The sequence below is a fragment of the Coenobita brevimanus genome, chromosome 23 (assembly GCF_032717465.1).
Source record: "Coenobita brevimanus isolate Jiangsu-jjx chromosome 23, ASM3271746v2, whole genome shotgun sequence".
NCBI lineage: Eukaryota > Metazoa > Arthropoda > Malacostraca > Decapoda > Coenobitidae > Coenobita > Coenobita brevimanus.
In genome coordinates, this window is record NC_136976.1 from 51,711,685 (window position 1) to 51,729,889 (window position 18,205).

Below are 18,205 nucleotides of genomic sequence, written 5' to 3' on the forward strand. Positions count from 1 at the left end.
GGTCCACCACCCTAGAAGTTGCTAGTAACCAGGTGGTAACGTCTGAAATGGCGGAGGTTGAAATCTGCATTAGCATGATCATTTGTGGTAACAGAGCATCTGGGAGCTGAACGACCTTTGGAGTACAGGGGTGGCAGGGAAGTGAAGTGATTCTGTGAAGGAGACAAGGCCCAGTTGGGCATGTAAACAGTCACAGGTTTGTTGGGTGTTGCATAAATTGATCGAGATATGGAGCTGAAACCGGCTGGGTCAAGCAGCTGCTTGCTCCTGCGACGAGCCTTTGCCAGAGCTTTGACCTGACGCGGTGTTGTGGTGGTGGTAACAGTGGCCAGTCGGCCATTGGTGGCATAATGTGCTCGAGCTGGAGAGGGAGTGGATGGAGAAGAGCCCGTGCTGGGGCCATTGCTATACAGGATGGTAGGGGGAGGTGGGGACCCTGGCCCTCTTCACAGCTGTGCCTGAGACCCACGCCAGGACATCTGGCCGAAGGTCATGGCACCATAAGTAGTGCCATATCCAATACTGCCATAGTAGTCACTGGTGGCACCACCTGGAGTGCCTGGAGAATAGCCACCCTGCAATAAAAACACCACTTAATATTCTATTGTATGTCGAGTCATTGTTTATTTAAATACAGTTACTGTCCAGTATAACAGATGCTGGGGATTGATGCCCTCATTCAGTGGCACCAGTATAACTAGCAGCACACTGTCTGGTTATATCGATATCTGTCAACTACTTCCCAGTCCCCTGGAAGGATGATGATGACCTAGAGAAGGGCATCTTAAGCCTGCAGTTCACCAGATACATGTTTCATATAAGCCTGGGGCCACATCAACAACAGCTGTATAAAATGCAAGAGTATTTTGCATGGATATATCTATCCATGCAAAATACTCTTATCTCATGGTATACTGTTGTATAATTATCTAATAAAGCTGAACTTACTGCCTTAAATCTGTTAAGCTCATCCTGTGTATCGAAGATCATGACAATGAAGGGGCTGCCTGGCACATGTTCACCTGACCACTTCACCTCCATGCGATAGTCTCCGGGTTCAGTGGGGTCATATTTACACAAGATGGTACGATCCTTCTGTGATTCTCGTTGCATTTCCACACGGAAGGCACCTGCACCAAACCGGGAGGTACACAATTAGGGATGAAGAGATGACAACATAAAATACAATTGACCTGGGAATAATTGTGATGATGCTCAGTCAACACCTACAGGTTGTTCAGTTCCTTCTGCCTCACTGTCAACCACAATACTGTAAAATAAGTGGTACTGTATATGAGAACAGTGTTATACTAAACACATGCAGCTAGGGGTAAAAGTTCGCCAACAGATCTGTCAGCTGTGGCAGTGGAATGCATCACATGAACTATTTTTATGTGCTAGTAGTATGAGACACAACAAAAGTGTATGAGAACAAAGGATACTCAAGTGTTAATTAGGGAAGAATGGAAAATACAAAAAGCCAGACACAAGGCTGCCAGAGTATTATTGGCGAACTGGGCAAAGAGATGCTTGTGTGTAAAGGAACTGGGATTTCCTGTATTAATAACTTTTCCAGATCAGTGGATTTTGATGCAGTGCTGCCTACTTCCTCCTTCACTTGTATAATTCTTTTTCTGTGTCAGCCCTCCCCTCTTCCTATTTTCTTCCATCTTTTCTGTCACATTTTAACACTCTTCTTTCCTGTTCAGGTGGTTTTACATTTAGTGACAAGCCTAATGGTTTCCTGTAAGCTAGGAAACCATTTATAACTGTGAGTGGTAAGCATATAACCAACCCATATAGGTTCCCTACATGTTAACAAGTGGGTTGGCAGAGGGTTAGTGCCCCTTCCTGTAAAACAACTTAACTCAAAGACAAACAGCCACCCTTTACGGGATTATGATGTTTGGCTATAGACAGATAGATACTGTAGAGATCAGTGGAACTGGGTAAAAATCAGGATCTCTAACCAACAACTATCAAGGCTTGCAAATCTTACCTTTGGGTCCTCTTATCCTAACAGTCAGCTGCCCCGCCCCAGCACCTCGTGTGTCACAGATGAAGCGACTCTGGTAACTTGCCAACACTCCATTCTCCACACCAGGACCATACACACGTACCTGTGAAATGATTCTTTACTACACATAAAAATTCTATATATATATATATATATATATACAGGCATACCCCGGTTTAATGATCTAATTGGTTAGGTAAAACCCCATCGTTAGGTGGGGTATCATATATTGGGGTACTTTTAACATGTATTTCAATGTGGACCGTTTACCAGCCTTGGGTTTCCCCCCAAATCAAGTCCAAAACCCACCTAGATGCACCCAAAAAAGTTTAAAGGCAATCTAAATGGCCTAACAGCTGTCAACGAAGCTAACCTAAGCTTAAAACCTGTAAATAACTCACTAAAACCAACAAATCAGATCTGAATTTCATCAAATATAAGTCTATCTATCTATCTATTGCCAGATGCCTCAATCCTGTTTGGGGTGGCCACAAACAAATTGCCTCCAAGTCGCCCTGTCCCCCACCATTTCACTGCCCTGCTTCCAACTCACACCCCCCTCTCTCATATACCTCTCCACCCCATCCCTCCATCTCATCCTCGGCCTCCCCCTCCCTCTTCCCCCCCTCCACCTCACTCACACACTCTCTTCGTCAGTCTTTCACCCTCCATCCTCTCCACATGGCCAAACCACCTCCGTGTGTTCCTTGGGTTTCCCCCCAAACCAAGTCCAAAACCCACCTAGATGCACCCAAAAAAGTTTAAAGGCAATCTAAATGGCCTAACAGCTGTCAACGAAGCTAACCTAAGCTTAAAACCTGTAAATAACTCGCTAAAACCAACAAATCAGATCTGAATTTCATCGAATATAAATCTATCTATCTATCTATTGCCAGATGCCTCAATCCTGTTTGGGGTGGCCACAAACAAATTGCCTCCAAGTCGCCCTGTCCCCCGCCATTTCACTGCCCTGCTTCCAACTCACACTCCCCTCTCTCATATACCTCTCCACTCCATCCCTCCAACTCGAGAGCAAGATATACTGATGCATATATATACACAATAACCACCTTTGGCTTTGAAGTGAATACTGTATAAAGAAAGTAGCAGGATACAGAGAAAGGTTTGCTGTCAGTCACCTCAGACAGTTGAGTCTCTGTGAGGAAGAGTGGGAGGAGAGAGGGTGTCCAACAGAGAGAAAGCTGGAGGAAAGGCCATGAATCTTGCAGAAATGAAGTAAGTTAGACAGTAATTACAGGCATCTCATTTGGTTGTCACTGGGAGAGGGATGGATGGTGGGGGTGTTATTATCTGCATGTTTTCATAAGGCAAATATTTCTGAATATTGTAGAAAGTGTGCGTCATATATAAAGTTTCTCCTCTGTGCTGCATTAATTAAAATAGCAGGTGTATCCATACTGTGGATGAATGGTTTAGTATGACAAACGTGAAGTCAAACTGATTGTGTATGTTGCTCACCTTGGATGGATCGGGGGCACCAGCAACCTTGAGTGTGTAGGGTGAGCCAGGCACGTGTTCACCTTCATATTTCACGTTGAGTGCATGCCGCCCAGACTCCTGATTGGATATTTTTATTATTATCATCTTCACTGACAGGATTCCTAAAGACAGATAAGGCTAATCCAACTAGCTACTGCAGATATATGTGCAAACTAACCTTTTAAATCAATCAATCTTTTAAAGTGATGCCATGCCTTCCTCAAATTTCTTCAATAAATCATATCTCTGGAAGTAGCAGGAATATGTAAAAATGGCTACATCATATTGAATGGGATAACGGAGGTAGCATAGCTTAAATACTGTATTCTGTTTATGATTTACGTTAGTTGTGCATTATGTGGCTTTCCCTTGTACAGTACTCCCAAAACTTAAACTCAGTGTCATACCTGTGGCCGGACATTGAGTGTAAAAGTGCCGTCACCATGGTCTTCCAGGTCACACAAGGCAACCTTCTGAGGGCCAACACAGGTCACAGTCAATTCACCAGGTCCAGCTCTGCGTGTATCAATGAAGCTCTTGATGTCATGGCCAACCATACCATGCCGCAGCCCCTCACCTGAGCAAGCCACCCGAGATGCATCTGCTACACTCTCAACATTGACTTTAAGGGGGCATCCTCGCACCTGCCGGTCTGACCACATTACATTGAGCAAGTAGGCACCAGGAACCACTGGAGTGTAAACTGCCAACCAAACTCCACCGCCTTGGGGCACCAGTGACACTGACACATCTGCTTTGGTGCCACTCATGGTAACATCAGGTGCTCCAGGTCCAGCTGCCGATCCATCAATGATGAACTCAGCCTGGTCGCCACACCGGGCTGTAGTGAGGCCATGCCCTCTCAGAGTCACTCTAGTGTGGTCTCCTGTGGACACAGGCTCAGCCCAGCCGTGTATTGGCATGTTTGGCAAAAGGAGGCTTGAATACCACATTCTCATCTCATATTGTCCCTCTCCTGGTGGTGTGAAAAGCAATCTTGCTCTTGACCCATTCTGATCAATTCCCACTTCAACTGGTCTGCCATCATGAGTCATCTCACCACTGAGGCGACCAGGACCAGCCTCACTCACATCAAAGTTAAGTCGTTTCTCTTCACGCGGGGTGAGCTCCAGGCGGCCATCAGCATCCATCAGATTGGCCCAGCCACCGATCAATCTAACTTTCGCTGGGTCCACAATTTTAGGGTGGAATGGGCTACCAGCAACATCTCTCTTGTTCCACTGAACACGCACGTCGAAGATGCCAACCTCATGTGGTATATACGTTACCTGTAAAGAAATATTTTTTTTATATACTGTTATATATCTTCATAAGCTTCACTGGAATACTGCAGAAATTACTCTACACAACATGACAACAGACATGCAGAAAATATTACATAAAGTATGCTTGCACTGACCTGGTACAGTCCCTCATCTTGTTTGCGTACATTGACCTTGGCCACACTGTCTGGTCCATCAACAGTTACATATGGCTCCCCAAGCAGTCCTCGGCCATCCACAGTAAAGGTAAGAGGAGTGTCAACTGCTCCTCCCTCAAGGCCTAGTCCCTTGACACTTGCCAGTCCAGACTCACCCACCTCTACTGTTAGCGGTGACCCTGGCACCTGCATAGTAAAGGTTACATCAACACAAAAACATTGTTCCTTGAAACCATTAACAGTAAACACTCTCAATGAGACTCTGTACTAAATATGTGAGGTTTACCCACTCTGTACAATTCAAGTGTACAAACTAGGCAGTTGGCATTAATTAATTAACTGTGCACTTGAACATAACAGCCAGGTAGATAGCATTATTAAATAAACAGCAGTCAAATTTATCAGCCAGGTAGTTAATTATGACATTATTATCTGACCTCCTCGCCTCCATAGAAGATAGTGACCCGGTACTGTCCTGGGGCATCAGGCACCCACTCCACCACCTCTCCCCCAAGTCCACTCTTCACCTCCAATGGCGTCACTACCCCTGACGGGGCCACAACCTGCACCTCCAGGTCTGCTGAACCAGCCTCAGACTTGTCCACTGTCAAGATTTGGTTATTACAGAAGAGTGTGATTAAATTTTATAGTATACTAATGACATTAAAGTTCTCTAAGTCTTTTACAGTTCAGTGGGGTGCTGATATAACTGAGTGGCTCCCCTGCCTGCATATACAAGTATCCCTCAACTCCTCCCCACCTCCATATGGAGGATGGTGGATTGCCAGAGAAGGGTAACGCAACCTCACCCTATAGTCCACCAGGTTCATGTTTCTGATGAACTGAGAGCTACAACTACTATTATAGTTGGTTTGTTTTCATTTGACAAAAATCCTTAACTCCTCTCAGCACAGTTTATGGCCAGATATAGTCAGATTGGAAGATAAATTTTACTAATAACCAAGGAGATTAATTCCTATCTCATAACTAAAGCTCATGAAATTTCATGCAATGATAGACTGGTATTCAAGTTGTGAGTGATCTCATTCCTCACATGAAAACAAACCAACTATACTACTACAGTTCAGTAGAAGCCTTCTACATCCACATTTATAAAAACAAGAAGAGCCCTGCAGCACCTAAATAATGCGATATAGGGCACATTATGGAATAACTTGCAGTAATACATCATATATCCACAGCATACTGTACATAAACCATACAGAGTCAGTTCATCTATAAAGCAACATTTTGGTCCCAAACTCATTTTGCACTGATGAAATAGTGCTTATTTAAACAAAAGAACCTATAAAAAAATTTGTCCCAACTTTCCCTATTTTGCCACTAATGACACCTAAGTCTGCCCTAACCTCCCCAGATTGGCCTTATAAGTACCAGACTTTGATAACTACTTTTATAAAGACATTTACTGTACCTACTTGGTCACATAGTTTCTCATTGCCACTTCAGAGCTAAAAAAAAAAATATTAGCTATCATTCAAAATTATGTGTAGAATGTGCAAATCATATGACTATTTTACATTTTGTATTTGTGTTTTCCCACCCAGATCAAGCTAAGTGATCAGCTGATTGGATGGTAATGATTTTGTGAATTTTTGTCACCTTAAGAGCTGAAAATGTAAAAATTATTATTCAGGATTGTAGTACAGGTAACTCGCACGGAACACGATCTCACGGAACGCGCTCGCAATTATACACGGTAAGGGCTGGGATACATATAAGACAACGTAAGATTAAAAAACCATTATGAAAACTACAAATTAACGCAGGAGAGGCCTTTGAAAGATCAAATCCTCGAACGTCACCGCAGCGCGCGGTTTGTTTTGATTACGTGACGATCTAGGCGGGAAATTATTCAGTGAGTGAGACATTCCCGAGTACAGTAGCACAGTATTTGTTAGTTAAATATTTACAGTACTGTACTGTTCTGGTAAGTTTATGTGCAACTTAAAGTACTATTAAATAACGTTAAAGCAAGAAATAAAGTCTTATAACCAGTTTACCTGATAGGCGTCAGAATATTGCCTTTTTTATTTGTTCGTTTTTTCCACAGTGCTGTTCAGTATTTGTAAGTTAAATATTTACTGTTCTCGTATGTACTGTACTTGTAAGCACTTAAATAAAGTTAAATCATTAAATAAAGCCTTGTAACCTGATAACCCGAATTAAATGATTACCCATGATCGGCGTCGGAATATTGCCTTTTTTGTTTGTTCGTTAAACTCTTACTGTACTGCTTTTCTACAGTACTGTATTTGTAAGTTAAATATTTACTGTTCTGGTATGTACTTGTAAGCAATTAAAGCATTAAATAAAGCCTTGTAACCAGTTAACCTGATTTTTATGATTACCCATGATCGGCGTCGGAATATTGCCTTTTGTTTGTTTGTTCGTTAAAGACTTATAATAAGAGAAAAATACATTTTTGTCTTGGTATCTTTACCTGTTTGCTCAGGTTTGCTGTAATGGTTTGCAACTTGTAGAAAACTGTGAAAACTTTCGGGAAGTGAACGAAAATCTGGGACATGACCTTGACTTCACCGTCTCATGTATCATCTGTCGCTCTGTCAGTTCACCACCGGCTATCGTAATGAGTGGATGTACGATTTTTTCGCTCGTGGCCATGCCTAACCACACATAGTTACACCCATTATCTCGACCCAGACAGAAAATACAACCTTTTTCCTCCCTTGCAAAACACAAACAACCACCCTGTTTACGAGACAGCAATATATATTGCGAAAATAACAAGGTAAAATGATAAAGATGAACGTAAAATGATTGAGAAAGATGAACATGTTATGACGGAAGAAATACGTTTTCCCTGTCTGTAAACGTATTTATTTCTGCTTTGTATCTGTATTCGTAATAATTAGACATTGTTAGTTCTGAAACTGCATTACGATTCTAGTTTTAGCCATTCTCGTGGTGTGGGAGCTGGAAGTTGTGACACAACTTCCTTATTGCTAATCGGACTGACCCTCCACTTTATTCTTCCGTGGCAGAGTCTAGCCTTGCAGGACATGCAGTTTTCTCATTTAGGACTGAAAATTCAACTCTTTCGCTCCCTTTTCCAAGCACGGGCACAACGATAACGTAAAAAATAACTCGAAACTACCATAAACATATATCAAAAAGGTGAAAATGTATTCATAACATTTTTTTTTTCCAGCTATTCCTAACAGATTATGTACTGAAATCATTCGATATCACAGCACTGCATTTCTAAGTTAAATATGTACTGTTCTGGTATGTACTTGTAAGTTAAAGCACTGGTACCAGTTAACCTAATTTATTACCTATGATCGGCGTCGGAATGTTTCCTTGTGTTTACGTACAGTATTTGTGTGTTGAAGTTTTGCTCAGGAGTACTGTATATGTGAGTTATAACATTAAATAAACCTTCTAACCACTTAAAGTGCTTTCTAGTGACAGATAACAGCAAAACAACACATTTGGGGGGTCTAGGGAGCAAAATACGGAGTAGTTTAAATATACGCGATTTCGCACCTAACACGGCACGGTAGGAACGAAACCCTCGTGTTCCGTGCGAGTTACCTGTATACTGATCATATTGAGGATAACTATAGCACACTTTGACTCTGGGTTGTGTTTGTTTTCATGCAAGTTATTCCAATGCACACACACATAGGCCAGGGGCCCACACGCTGCTTCCTTAAAAAAAAAAAAAAAGCAAAAACAAGGTAACAGAGAGCAAAATTCAAGATCCATGTGTTTTGAGATGCCAGGATATACTACATTGGAAAAACTGGAGATCACAGACAATAGTAAAAACAGACAGAGAGAGACAGTTCCAGAGTTGACCTGTTGCATACATGAAGGACTGGGAGTAGCAGTTAACTCTTGCATTAGAGAGCTGGACAGAAAACAGATGAGAGTCTGTTGCTAGACAGGTGCTGCATGCCCACCATAGTGGTGGAGGGATGCAAGCAGACAGGTCAGAGGAGCAGTGACCACTGAAGTAGTGACAGAAAGGAGATGAAGATGCACCAGTGTGGTGAAGAGACAGAGGTTGAAGGGAGCCAGTAAGAGGAGTTAATGAGACTAAAAGCCTTTGACTCCACCCTGTTGAGAAAATCTGTATGTGGGGAGTCTCCTCACACATGAGAGTTGTACTCTACATAGGGGCGAATAAAATCGTCTATAAAGTCAACAACTGTGCAGGGGTAAAGAAGGTACAGAGTCGGCATAGCACACTTAATCTCTTGGAAGCAGATTTTACAAGAGATGCAATATGATCTTTCCAAGATAAGTCCCGAGTGAATGAAACCCCAAGCATGTTCAAGGATGATGCAGGATTGAGCTGGACATTATTAAACATTAGTGGGTACTCCTTTGGAAGACTGTGTCACGTTGATAGATGTAAAAACTGAGTTTTTGATGCATTAAAAACAAGAAGATTATTTTTACCCCAGTCAGAGATACAAGCCAAGTCAGACCATAGGTGTGCCATAGCCACATCCCTTGTCTGTTGAAGTAACTGTTGAGATGGACGTGTGAGAACCGAATGGAAAAGTGAAGGGTGGAATCATCAGTATACAAGTGGATAGGGTTAGATGTACAGCTCAGAAGGTCATTGATGACCTATGACCTCCAGTCTTTTAAATGCGTTTTCCAGGCATCTCAAAATTAACAGATGTTGAATTGGCTTTCTATTCTTTTTATTTCTTCTTGGAGGGAACAATTTATAGGCTTCTAGCCTTTGGTTCCTTCTTCCTTGCATAAAACGAATAAAAAAAGATACAGCTGTCCAAGTAATTTCCAAATCCTACCCCTTCTCACTAAGGACACTAACATCCTTTGTCCTACCCAGTATTTCTGCTGTGACATATTCAGTTTATACTGAACATGCATGGAGACATGACCCCTCCCAGTTTTAGTCTAATTTTCAACTCAGAGAACTCACTTAGCTCGCTTTCCGCATGCAATACTGCTCTTTTGCCCTCATACATACTCTTCATTGCATTAAAACAATTTATCATCAACTCCATATATTTTCAGCACCATCCATATCCCCTGTTTATCTACTCTCGTCATATCCTTTATGTAGATCCATGGCAGCATACAATTTCATTTCCTTCTCTGAATATTTTCCATGAGACATGTTAGAGTAAATATCTGGTCTACACACCCTCTCTCTTGTCTAAACCCCCTTTCTTCCTCTCCAACTAACTCTTTGATTTTCTCCCTACCTTTGTTGGTACATAACCAACCATACATTTTTTTTCCTAATACACTAATATTAACTACACTGAATATTTGTGTGGATTTTTTGAGGCAGAAAGGTCAATTATCGGAATAGAGATGCCAAAAAATTTACCTTTCAACCTGACTGGACTGGAGCTCAACCACATTCCTGTGTGTTTAACTTTTCAAATAATTCAGTAAATGTTCTATTATCACTATTACGGTTATTATTCATTTTATGCTCATTTTTTTCTTCTGTTTTTCTGTTTGTCATTGTCAATATTTGCATTGTTATTTGAGTCTTTCCACCCATACTTCTTTCCCCCTCCCACCAGGGTACAGTGTATTGTCCTCCCAGAATAAATAAATTCCACTCATTTTACATACAGCTTAACAGCAGCAAGTTTGCAGTTAATCTTTTTCACAATGTTCTATATTGTATGAGTTCTCATGTAGATATTTTTCTTTCTGATTTTTTAAATTAATGTATTTTTACTGATGATGGCTTATGCATAAACAGAAATGTTCTGAGTAAACCATACATTCATATATATATATGAGTATACTTATATGGACTATATATATGTAGATACACATAGTATAGAGTCAACTCGCATCTATCACATTTTTGTTGGTCATGGTTTTCTAATTCATGGTACTGTACTTTTACAGACAAACCATGATCACTTTGTATGTCGTGGTAACCAATTTGATCAGAGTGACAGCCGTGGTCACTGTCCCAGGTGACTCATTTCCTCGGAATTTTCAGGTTGCAGTGATGTTTATTCTAGTTGTGGCTGGAAGCCAATCATATTCAAGCATGACAAGCCAATCACAGTGCTTCCCACCCTTGCCTAGTGGCAAGTGGGTGATCTAGACCACCCTGTTGTCCCCGATGCTTCCACATTCGCCTTGTGCTGAGAGACTGTAGTGTGCCTCAAGCCTCAGATCCCCTCCCCCTCCCCTGTCCACTTAAGCATTGTCATCAGTCAGAGTCAGGTAAGAACTTTACAATATTGTTCATTCCCATTAAATACATGCATTACATACTGTTTTGAAAGGGTGTTAGTATTTGCTGGTGGCTAGTCTGGTGTAAGTACTGTATGGTGGTAGTGGGCAATTTTGCTGAGACGTTTGACTTATAATTAATTCTCCCCATAAGTTATGTTATTTATAACTTGCGGAATTTCTAAGTCACAGTAGGCATTAAGGCTAAAATAACCACAAAATACCCACGTTGACTGTATCTATATACAGTAATACCACAATATACGATACCCCTAGATGAGATACCTTGGCTTAACGATGGGGGTAGAAATACCACCATACCCAACCTAACGATGGCCAAACCCCAGTTTAATGATGGATTTTGATTTTTTTTTACTGATTTTGATGATATTTTAGACTAAAACTATGTGTTTAGGTTGATTTGCAAACTGTTTTTAGACATAGATTAATGTGTTTTAGCCACAGGTGGGGTGAACATTGCCATTTTGGAGTACAGCTTACTAAACCTGATTTTTTCCAGACTTATATATGATGATTTTCAGATCTTTATTGGTTTTAGTGAGGTATTTACAGGTGTTAGGCTTAGGTTAGCTTCCTTGACAGCTGTTAGGCCATTTAGATTGGCTTTAAACTTGTTTTGAGCTCATTTGGGTGGATTTTGGGGCTGGTTTCGGGAGAAACACATAGCTGGTAAACGCTCCACATTACCTTACATGTTAAAAGTACCCCGATATACAATACCCCGCCTTGCAATGGGGTTTTACCTACCCAATTGCATCATTAAATCGGGATATGCCTGTATATACATATACAGTATATATGTGGGGTCATGATAGAGATAAAAGCTAAAGTTATGGAGAGTACAATGAGGACAGTATTGAATGTGAAGAGTAAATGGTGAAGGGTAGATTTTCCCACATCTGATGCATGCAGATAATGATGTGGTACTTACTAATAATAAACAAGAGTTTTGCAAACAGGTACAGAGTTTTGCTGATGTCTTTGAGTGTTGTGCTTTGAATATAAATGTAGTTAGGACCAGTGATGGTTGTAGAGACAGTGACTTCCAATGTGCTATTTTGGTGAATGAAGAGAGACCTGCATTGGTAAGCAAATTTAAGGAGGAAGTACAGTTATAGAAAAGAAAGGTATTTGTGCAAAGAAAGTGGACAGTTGAGTAGCACTGGAAAGAAAGTGACTGGTGCTTGATGATCTTAATGCAAAGTAGAGGTCAAGTGTAGCAGCTGCAGAAGGATTATATGAAGTAGTGTTAATATTCACATTAACATGTGAGTGTGACATGAAAACGACAAGTCAAGGGTTAGAGGAGTCGAGATGGGGTATTGAGAAATGTGTGAAAAGTGTATAGAATGGATAGGATAAAATTTAATACTGTAATAATGTGATTCATCAAAGATGTTGAATAAGGAAGTCTGTAGATAAGACCTGAACATAGCATGCTCAGATGGTATGGTTATATGGAATACAGGTATAAACCAGATACAGTAAACTCTCTCTACAAACCCCTATAACTTGGATATCAGATAATTAGGATCTTTTTGACTGCCGGACAATTTTAATTCAGATAGAATTATGATTTAAGTGACACGAGTCTGAACAAGGGTTTACGCGCAGGGAATTCCCACCAAACAAGATCTCTGCTTCATGCTGCACAGTTCAGCTCGCGTCTCTCTCCTAACGGACGTTCTCTGAGTGGTCTCCATCTTTCACTTATTACAGTATTTGTAAACTTTGTTGACCCTCAGCCTTAGTTTATAGCACTGTGATGGTTTTCAAGAATACAAGTGTGCCTTTTACTTCCTCTCTCTCTCTCTCTCACTCACTCACTCTCAGTTGCACACACACATGCACATGCACATGCATGTGCACACACACACACACACACACACACACACACACACACACACACACACACACACACACACACATACACACACACACACACACAAGCACCCAACGCATGAGGCATGGGATGGCCGTTGTTAACGTTTTTGTTTTACTGTCAACATTGTAATGCATTAATTTCTTGCTGCAGCATGTTCATAGTTATATTATATACTTTTTACATATCCTAATGTGTTGTTTGTGTATTAGTAATGTGACTATGAGTGTAAGGTATGAGGTTAGCTTGAGATGTAACTGGCAGTTAAGAATGATGAGTGCAGGGTTGGGTAGGGTAGGGGTATGTGGGAAGGTTGGGAGCTGGGGATAGAGGCAGGTGGAGCTCATTTCATCTCCTCCACCTGTCCTCTCTGGGTATATAGAGGTATGAAGGGGGCACCCCTAAGAGGAAATTAGTGATTGTGAGTGTTCACTTGCCAACGGCCATACCACGTTGAGTACACCGCTTCCTGTCCGATCAGCAAAGTTAAGCAACGTTGGGTCTGGTTAGTACTTGGATGGGTGACCGCCTGGGAACACCAGATGCTGTTGGCATCCTTACGTGTCAAGTGGGGTTGGTGGAGGATTAGTGCCCCTCCCTGTAAAACAATTAACTCTAAGCCCTTGGCCACCCCGTCTGGGATACATGGCGTCTGGCAATGAATGATGAATGAATGAGTGTTCACTTAAAATGATATGAGTTATTGTTTTACTCACCGAAAATTTTTAAGAACTGTACAGTACCTTCAGTAAGTGTACTGTAAGTGTACTGTACTGTACACTGTACTACTGTGTTGCAAGACTTCAGTTTCAAGGTTTGACACTATTTTATTTTATTGTGCACTGTTTCACCAGGAAAGCATTTACTACGCTGGGTGGTAACCATATGACCAGATTTTGGCGCCTGGTGGTTTTAGTGGGTAATTATTGTGCTCCAGTCAGATTGAGCCAGTAAAGGTTTATATCCAAGGGGTGGTTGGGGTTGATTGCTCATGTAATACCACTCAGGGATGAGTGAGGCTGGTCACTCTCATCTTAAATGTCGGGACCAACTGCCTAGCCCCGGGCTCCTATGCTCCTCATGGGGCAATGTAGGATTGGATGATGGATGGATGGATGCACTGTTTTAGTATAAAGTAATAACATACTGCACTGTTCAATGTTTTTGTCAAAAAGCCATGTTTTAGTGAGTGTGGGTGTGCTTTGGGGACAGGGGCTGGCATGAGCTCTGATAATTCGGATTTTCAGATATTTCGACATGAGGTTCCCCCCAATTAATCTGAATTAGAGAGGGTAAAGTAGGGAATGTGAAGGTGGATGGAATAGTTGGTGAGTGGGGTGTGCCTGCTGAGATAGATGAGAATGGCAGTGCATTAGTGGACATTTGTGCTGGGAGGGGGTTGGTGATAGCCAATACCCTCTTCAGGCACAAAATGATCCACAGGTATACATGGCGAGTGATGAGAAGGGTGGGTGGTGAACTGAATGAAAGGAAGGCAATGATTGATTATGTGTGTGTGGATGAAAGGATGCAAAAATGTGTAATGGATGCAAGAGCTTATAGAGGTTGGGGGAGTGGACTTTCTGACCACTACTTGGTGGTGGCCAGAATCAAGGTCCAATTAGGATGGAGAAATAGAAGAAGGGAAGGACGGGAAGAAGGAGTATTTGTAGGGAGAGTGGAAAGGTTACAAGAGGATGAGAAAAAGGCAGAGTATAAGAGAGAAGTGGAGGAACGATTAGGCAAATATGAATTGGAGCAGATGGGGGACGTGGACGGTGTGTGCAGGATATTTACAGAAGAAATATGTGCAGCATGTGATGTGGTGTGTGGGATGAAGAGAAGACGGAGGGGTGCAAGGAACAGCGTGGTGGAATGAAGAGGTGAGACAGGCTGTGGCACAAAAGAAGAAAGCATATAATGAATGGATGAGAAATTGGGGCGTGGAAGAAGTTGAGAGCTGGAAGAGAGAGTTATATGTAGAAAGAAAGAGAGAGGTGAAAAGATTAGTAAGAGAAAGAAGAGAGCAGATGAGGAATTTGGATGGAACTTGAGTGTAAAGTGGAGGGACTGTAAGAAAATGTTCTGGAAAGAGGTGAAAAGAGTAAGACAGGGTGGAAGTGAAGTTAGCAGGGGAGTGAAAGATAAAAATGGTAGATTACTAGTGGAGAAGGGAGAAAAAGTGAGCTGATGGAGAGAACACTTTAAGGAATTGTTGAACATAGAGGATGGAAGTAATGCAAGTATAAGTGGCTGGGGAATGGCTGGGAGAAGGAGGGAGGTGAGAAGACAGGAAGAAATCAGTAGGATAGAAGTTGTGGAAGCAATGAAGAAAGTTAAAGTGGGGAAAACCCCAGGAATTGATGGAGTGTGTGGTGAAATGCTGAAGTATGGGGGAGAGATAGTAGTAGAATGGATGTGGAAAATGTGCAGATTGGCCTGGGAGGAAGGTAGAGTCCCGGAGGATTGGAAGTCAGGTATAATTATTCCCTTGTACAAAGGAAAGGGGGAAAAAGAAGTGTGTGGTAATCATAGGGGCATCTGTCTTCTTAGTATAATAGGAAAGGTGTATGGCAGGATACTTATTGACAGAGTTAGAGAAAGAACAGAGGTATTAGTTGGAGAAGAACAGGGAGGCTTTAGGAAGGGAAGAGGTTGTGTAGATCAGATATTCATTCTTAGATCTTTAGTGGAAAAGTTTCTAGAGAAGGGAAAGAAGTTGTATGCGGCTTTCATGGATTTTGGAGAAAGCATATGACAGGGTGGATAGACAAGGATTGTGGAAAGTATTAAGAATATATGGAGTAGATGGGAAGTTGTTGAATGCTGTGAAGAGTATGTATGATGGTGCTAAGGCTGTAGTGCGTGTGGATGGTGAACTGAGTGAATTTTTCTCTTTGAAGGTTGGGTTGAAACAGGGATGTGCCATGTCTCCATGGTTGTTCAATCTGTACATGGATGGGGTAATAAAAGAGGTACAAGGTAGGGTAGTGGATGTTGGAGTGGCCCTGGTGAGAGAGGGTAATGTTTGGAAACTCCCTGTACTGTTGTTTGCAGATGATACTGTGTTGTTAAGTGAAGATGAAGGAGAGCTGCAAGGCTTGGTGGATGAGTTTGGGAGAGTGTGTAAGAAACGGAATCTAAAGGTGAATGTAGGGAAGAGTAAAGTGATGGTGTTTGAGAGAGGTGAAGTCAGTGAATGTACAGCGAGGTTGGATGGTCAGGAACTGGAAAATGTGAGTACCTTTAAGTACTTGGGTAGCGTGATAAGTAAGGATGGAGGTTTGGAGGGTGAAGTGCTTGAAAGGGTACAGCAGGGAAGAAAGGTTGCTGGTTCCTTGAAAGCAGTGATAAGAAGCAGGGAAGTGAGCATGGAAATGAAAAAGTTACTACATGACAGTACTGTGATACCAACTCTAACGTATGGAAGTGAAGCTTGGACGTTGCTGGAAGGACACAAGTCAAGAGTGAGAGCAGTGGAAATGAGTTATTTAAGAGGAGCCTGTGCAATCACATGGAGAGACAGGCTGACAAATGAGGATATAAAGGAGCGTTGTGGTGTGGATGTGATAAGAAGCATTAGCAGGAATACACTGAGGTGGTTTGGCCATGTGGAGAGGATAAAGGGTGAAAGACTGACGAAGAGAGTGTATGTGAGTGAGGTGGAGGGGGGAAGAGGGAGGGAGAGGCCAAGGATGAGATGAAGGGATGGGGTGGAGAGGTATATGAGAGAGGGGGGTGTGAGTTTGGAGCAGGGCAGTGAAATGGTGGAGGACAGGGTGACATGGAGGCAATTTGTTTGTGGCCACCCCGAACGGGATTGAGGCGTCTGGCAATAGATAGATAGATAGAGGGTTCATTGTACTAAAAAGAGTATACATGAATTAAACTGCATGACAAGGGCTTGGTACCTCTTCCTTAAACCTGACAGTCATTAGACTGATAAATATATATATATATATATATATATATATATATATCTCTCTCTCTGAGAATGACTTACATTTAAAGGTGCAAGGCTCTCCCACGGCTGTTATTGCCTTCCTGTAGTCAAGGATAACTTTGGAAGCATCATAAGCAGTACAGTGGAAAGGAGACCCTTTAACATGTTTCATTGCACACAACACCTCAATCTTGTATGAGCCTGGAATGTGAGGGGTATATTCGGCCAGAAGATTCCCATCTTTCTGATGATAACATTTTAATGGCACTGCTGAGTCCTGTGGTCCTGTTATCAGCACATCAAACTCCTTAGAGGACTGGCCCAAAGTCTCAATTGTGAAGGAGGTGGGTTTGTTGACTCTGGCCTGGTGCAGACCTAAACCTGTGGCTGTAACTGCATGTCCAATGGCGGGGTTACGCACAGGAATCTCAAACGGTGCACCTGATGTAGAAAACAAACATTGCAGAACATTGTAGGACAAAGTAAACTGCAAACTAAAATCTGAGTTCCTTATAACAAATACTGTTATCTGCAGGATAAGCAATTCAGAGTAATATAGATGGAAAAAACATAAACTTCCATATGACACACTGTACTATAATTAACTGCAATGTCTTATCTCACCCATGAGGCAGTCATGGCTCACAAAACTTGCTGTATTCTAACCCATTATATATCAGAGTTTTACACCATAAAAACATACCTATAATGATAGAATTATATGTACATCTTCATCATATCTAATGCAAAATCTGGATGGCTAATAATTTAAAATGTGAAGCTCGTATTTAGACATTCCTCGGACATCATTCCAATAAGTTGCAGTACTCACCCTGCACCGGGACTCCATTATAACGGACATCAACCTTATGAGGTATGGGGGCACGAGGGTAGAAGAGCACTTTGTACTGTCCCCCACCAAGGTCCCTGATGGAATGCTTCACATCCTGGCCAGCTGCACGAACACCCACTGACAAAGACCCTCGACCTGCGCCTGTGTGTGCCAACACAATCAAGCTAGACTCCATCATAATATCTGTACTGAGCATATTATCTCTAAAATCTACTGTCAGAGATTCTTCATGGAATACACTTGTATGTGTATAAAAATACAGGTAATATACAGATGCCAGTACAAATTCTTCCTGTAACCATTAATGAAGT

General features: G+C 41.9%; 1 protein-coding gene and 1 non-coding gene across 2 annotated transcripts in view; one reads left to right on the top strand and one right to left on the bottom strand.

Annotated features, from left to right (window-relative positions):
* Positions 1–443: 443 nt before the first annotated feature.
* The window catches only part of jbug (filamin-type immunoglobulin domains fbug), a 355,562-nt gene continuing 337,800 nt past the window's right edge, over positions 444–18,205 (bottom strand). The window contains exons 41-49 of the mRNA XM_080267010.1: positions 17,874–18,035; positions 17,102–17,482; positions 5,396–5,562; positions 4,938–5,144; positions 3,925–4,806; positions 3,497–3,595; positions 2,000–2,120; positions 949–1,130; positions 444–575 (exon numbers count right to left, since the gene is read on the bottom strand). Coding sequence (XP_080123136.1) covers positions 447–575; positions 949–1,130; positions 2,000–2,120; positions 3,497–3,595; positions 3,925–4,806; positions 4,938–5,144; positions 5,396–5,562; positions 17,102–17,482; positions 17,874–18,035 — 2,330 coding nt within the window. The 3' untranslated portion in view covers positions 444–446. The remainder of the gene's footprint in view (positions 576–948; positions 1,131–1,999; positions 2,121–3,496; positions 3,596–3,924; positions 4,807–4,937; positions 5,145–5,395; positions 5,563–17,101; positions 17,483–17,873; positions 18,036–18,205) is intronic.
* On the top strand, positions 13,534–13,652 carry LOC145393230 (5S ribosomal RNA). Its single transcript, XR_013896182.1, has one exon. It is a non-coding gene; the product is annotated as a 5S ribosomal RNA (ribosomal RNA).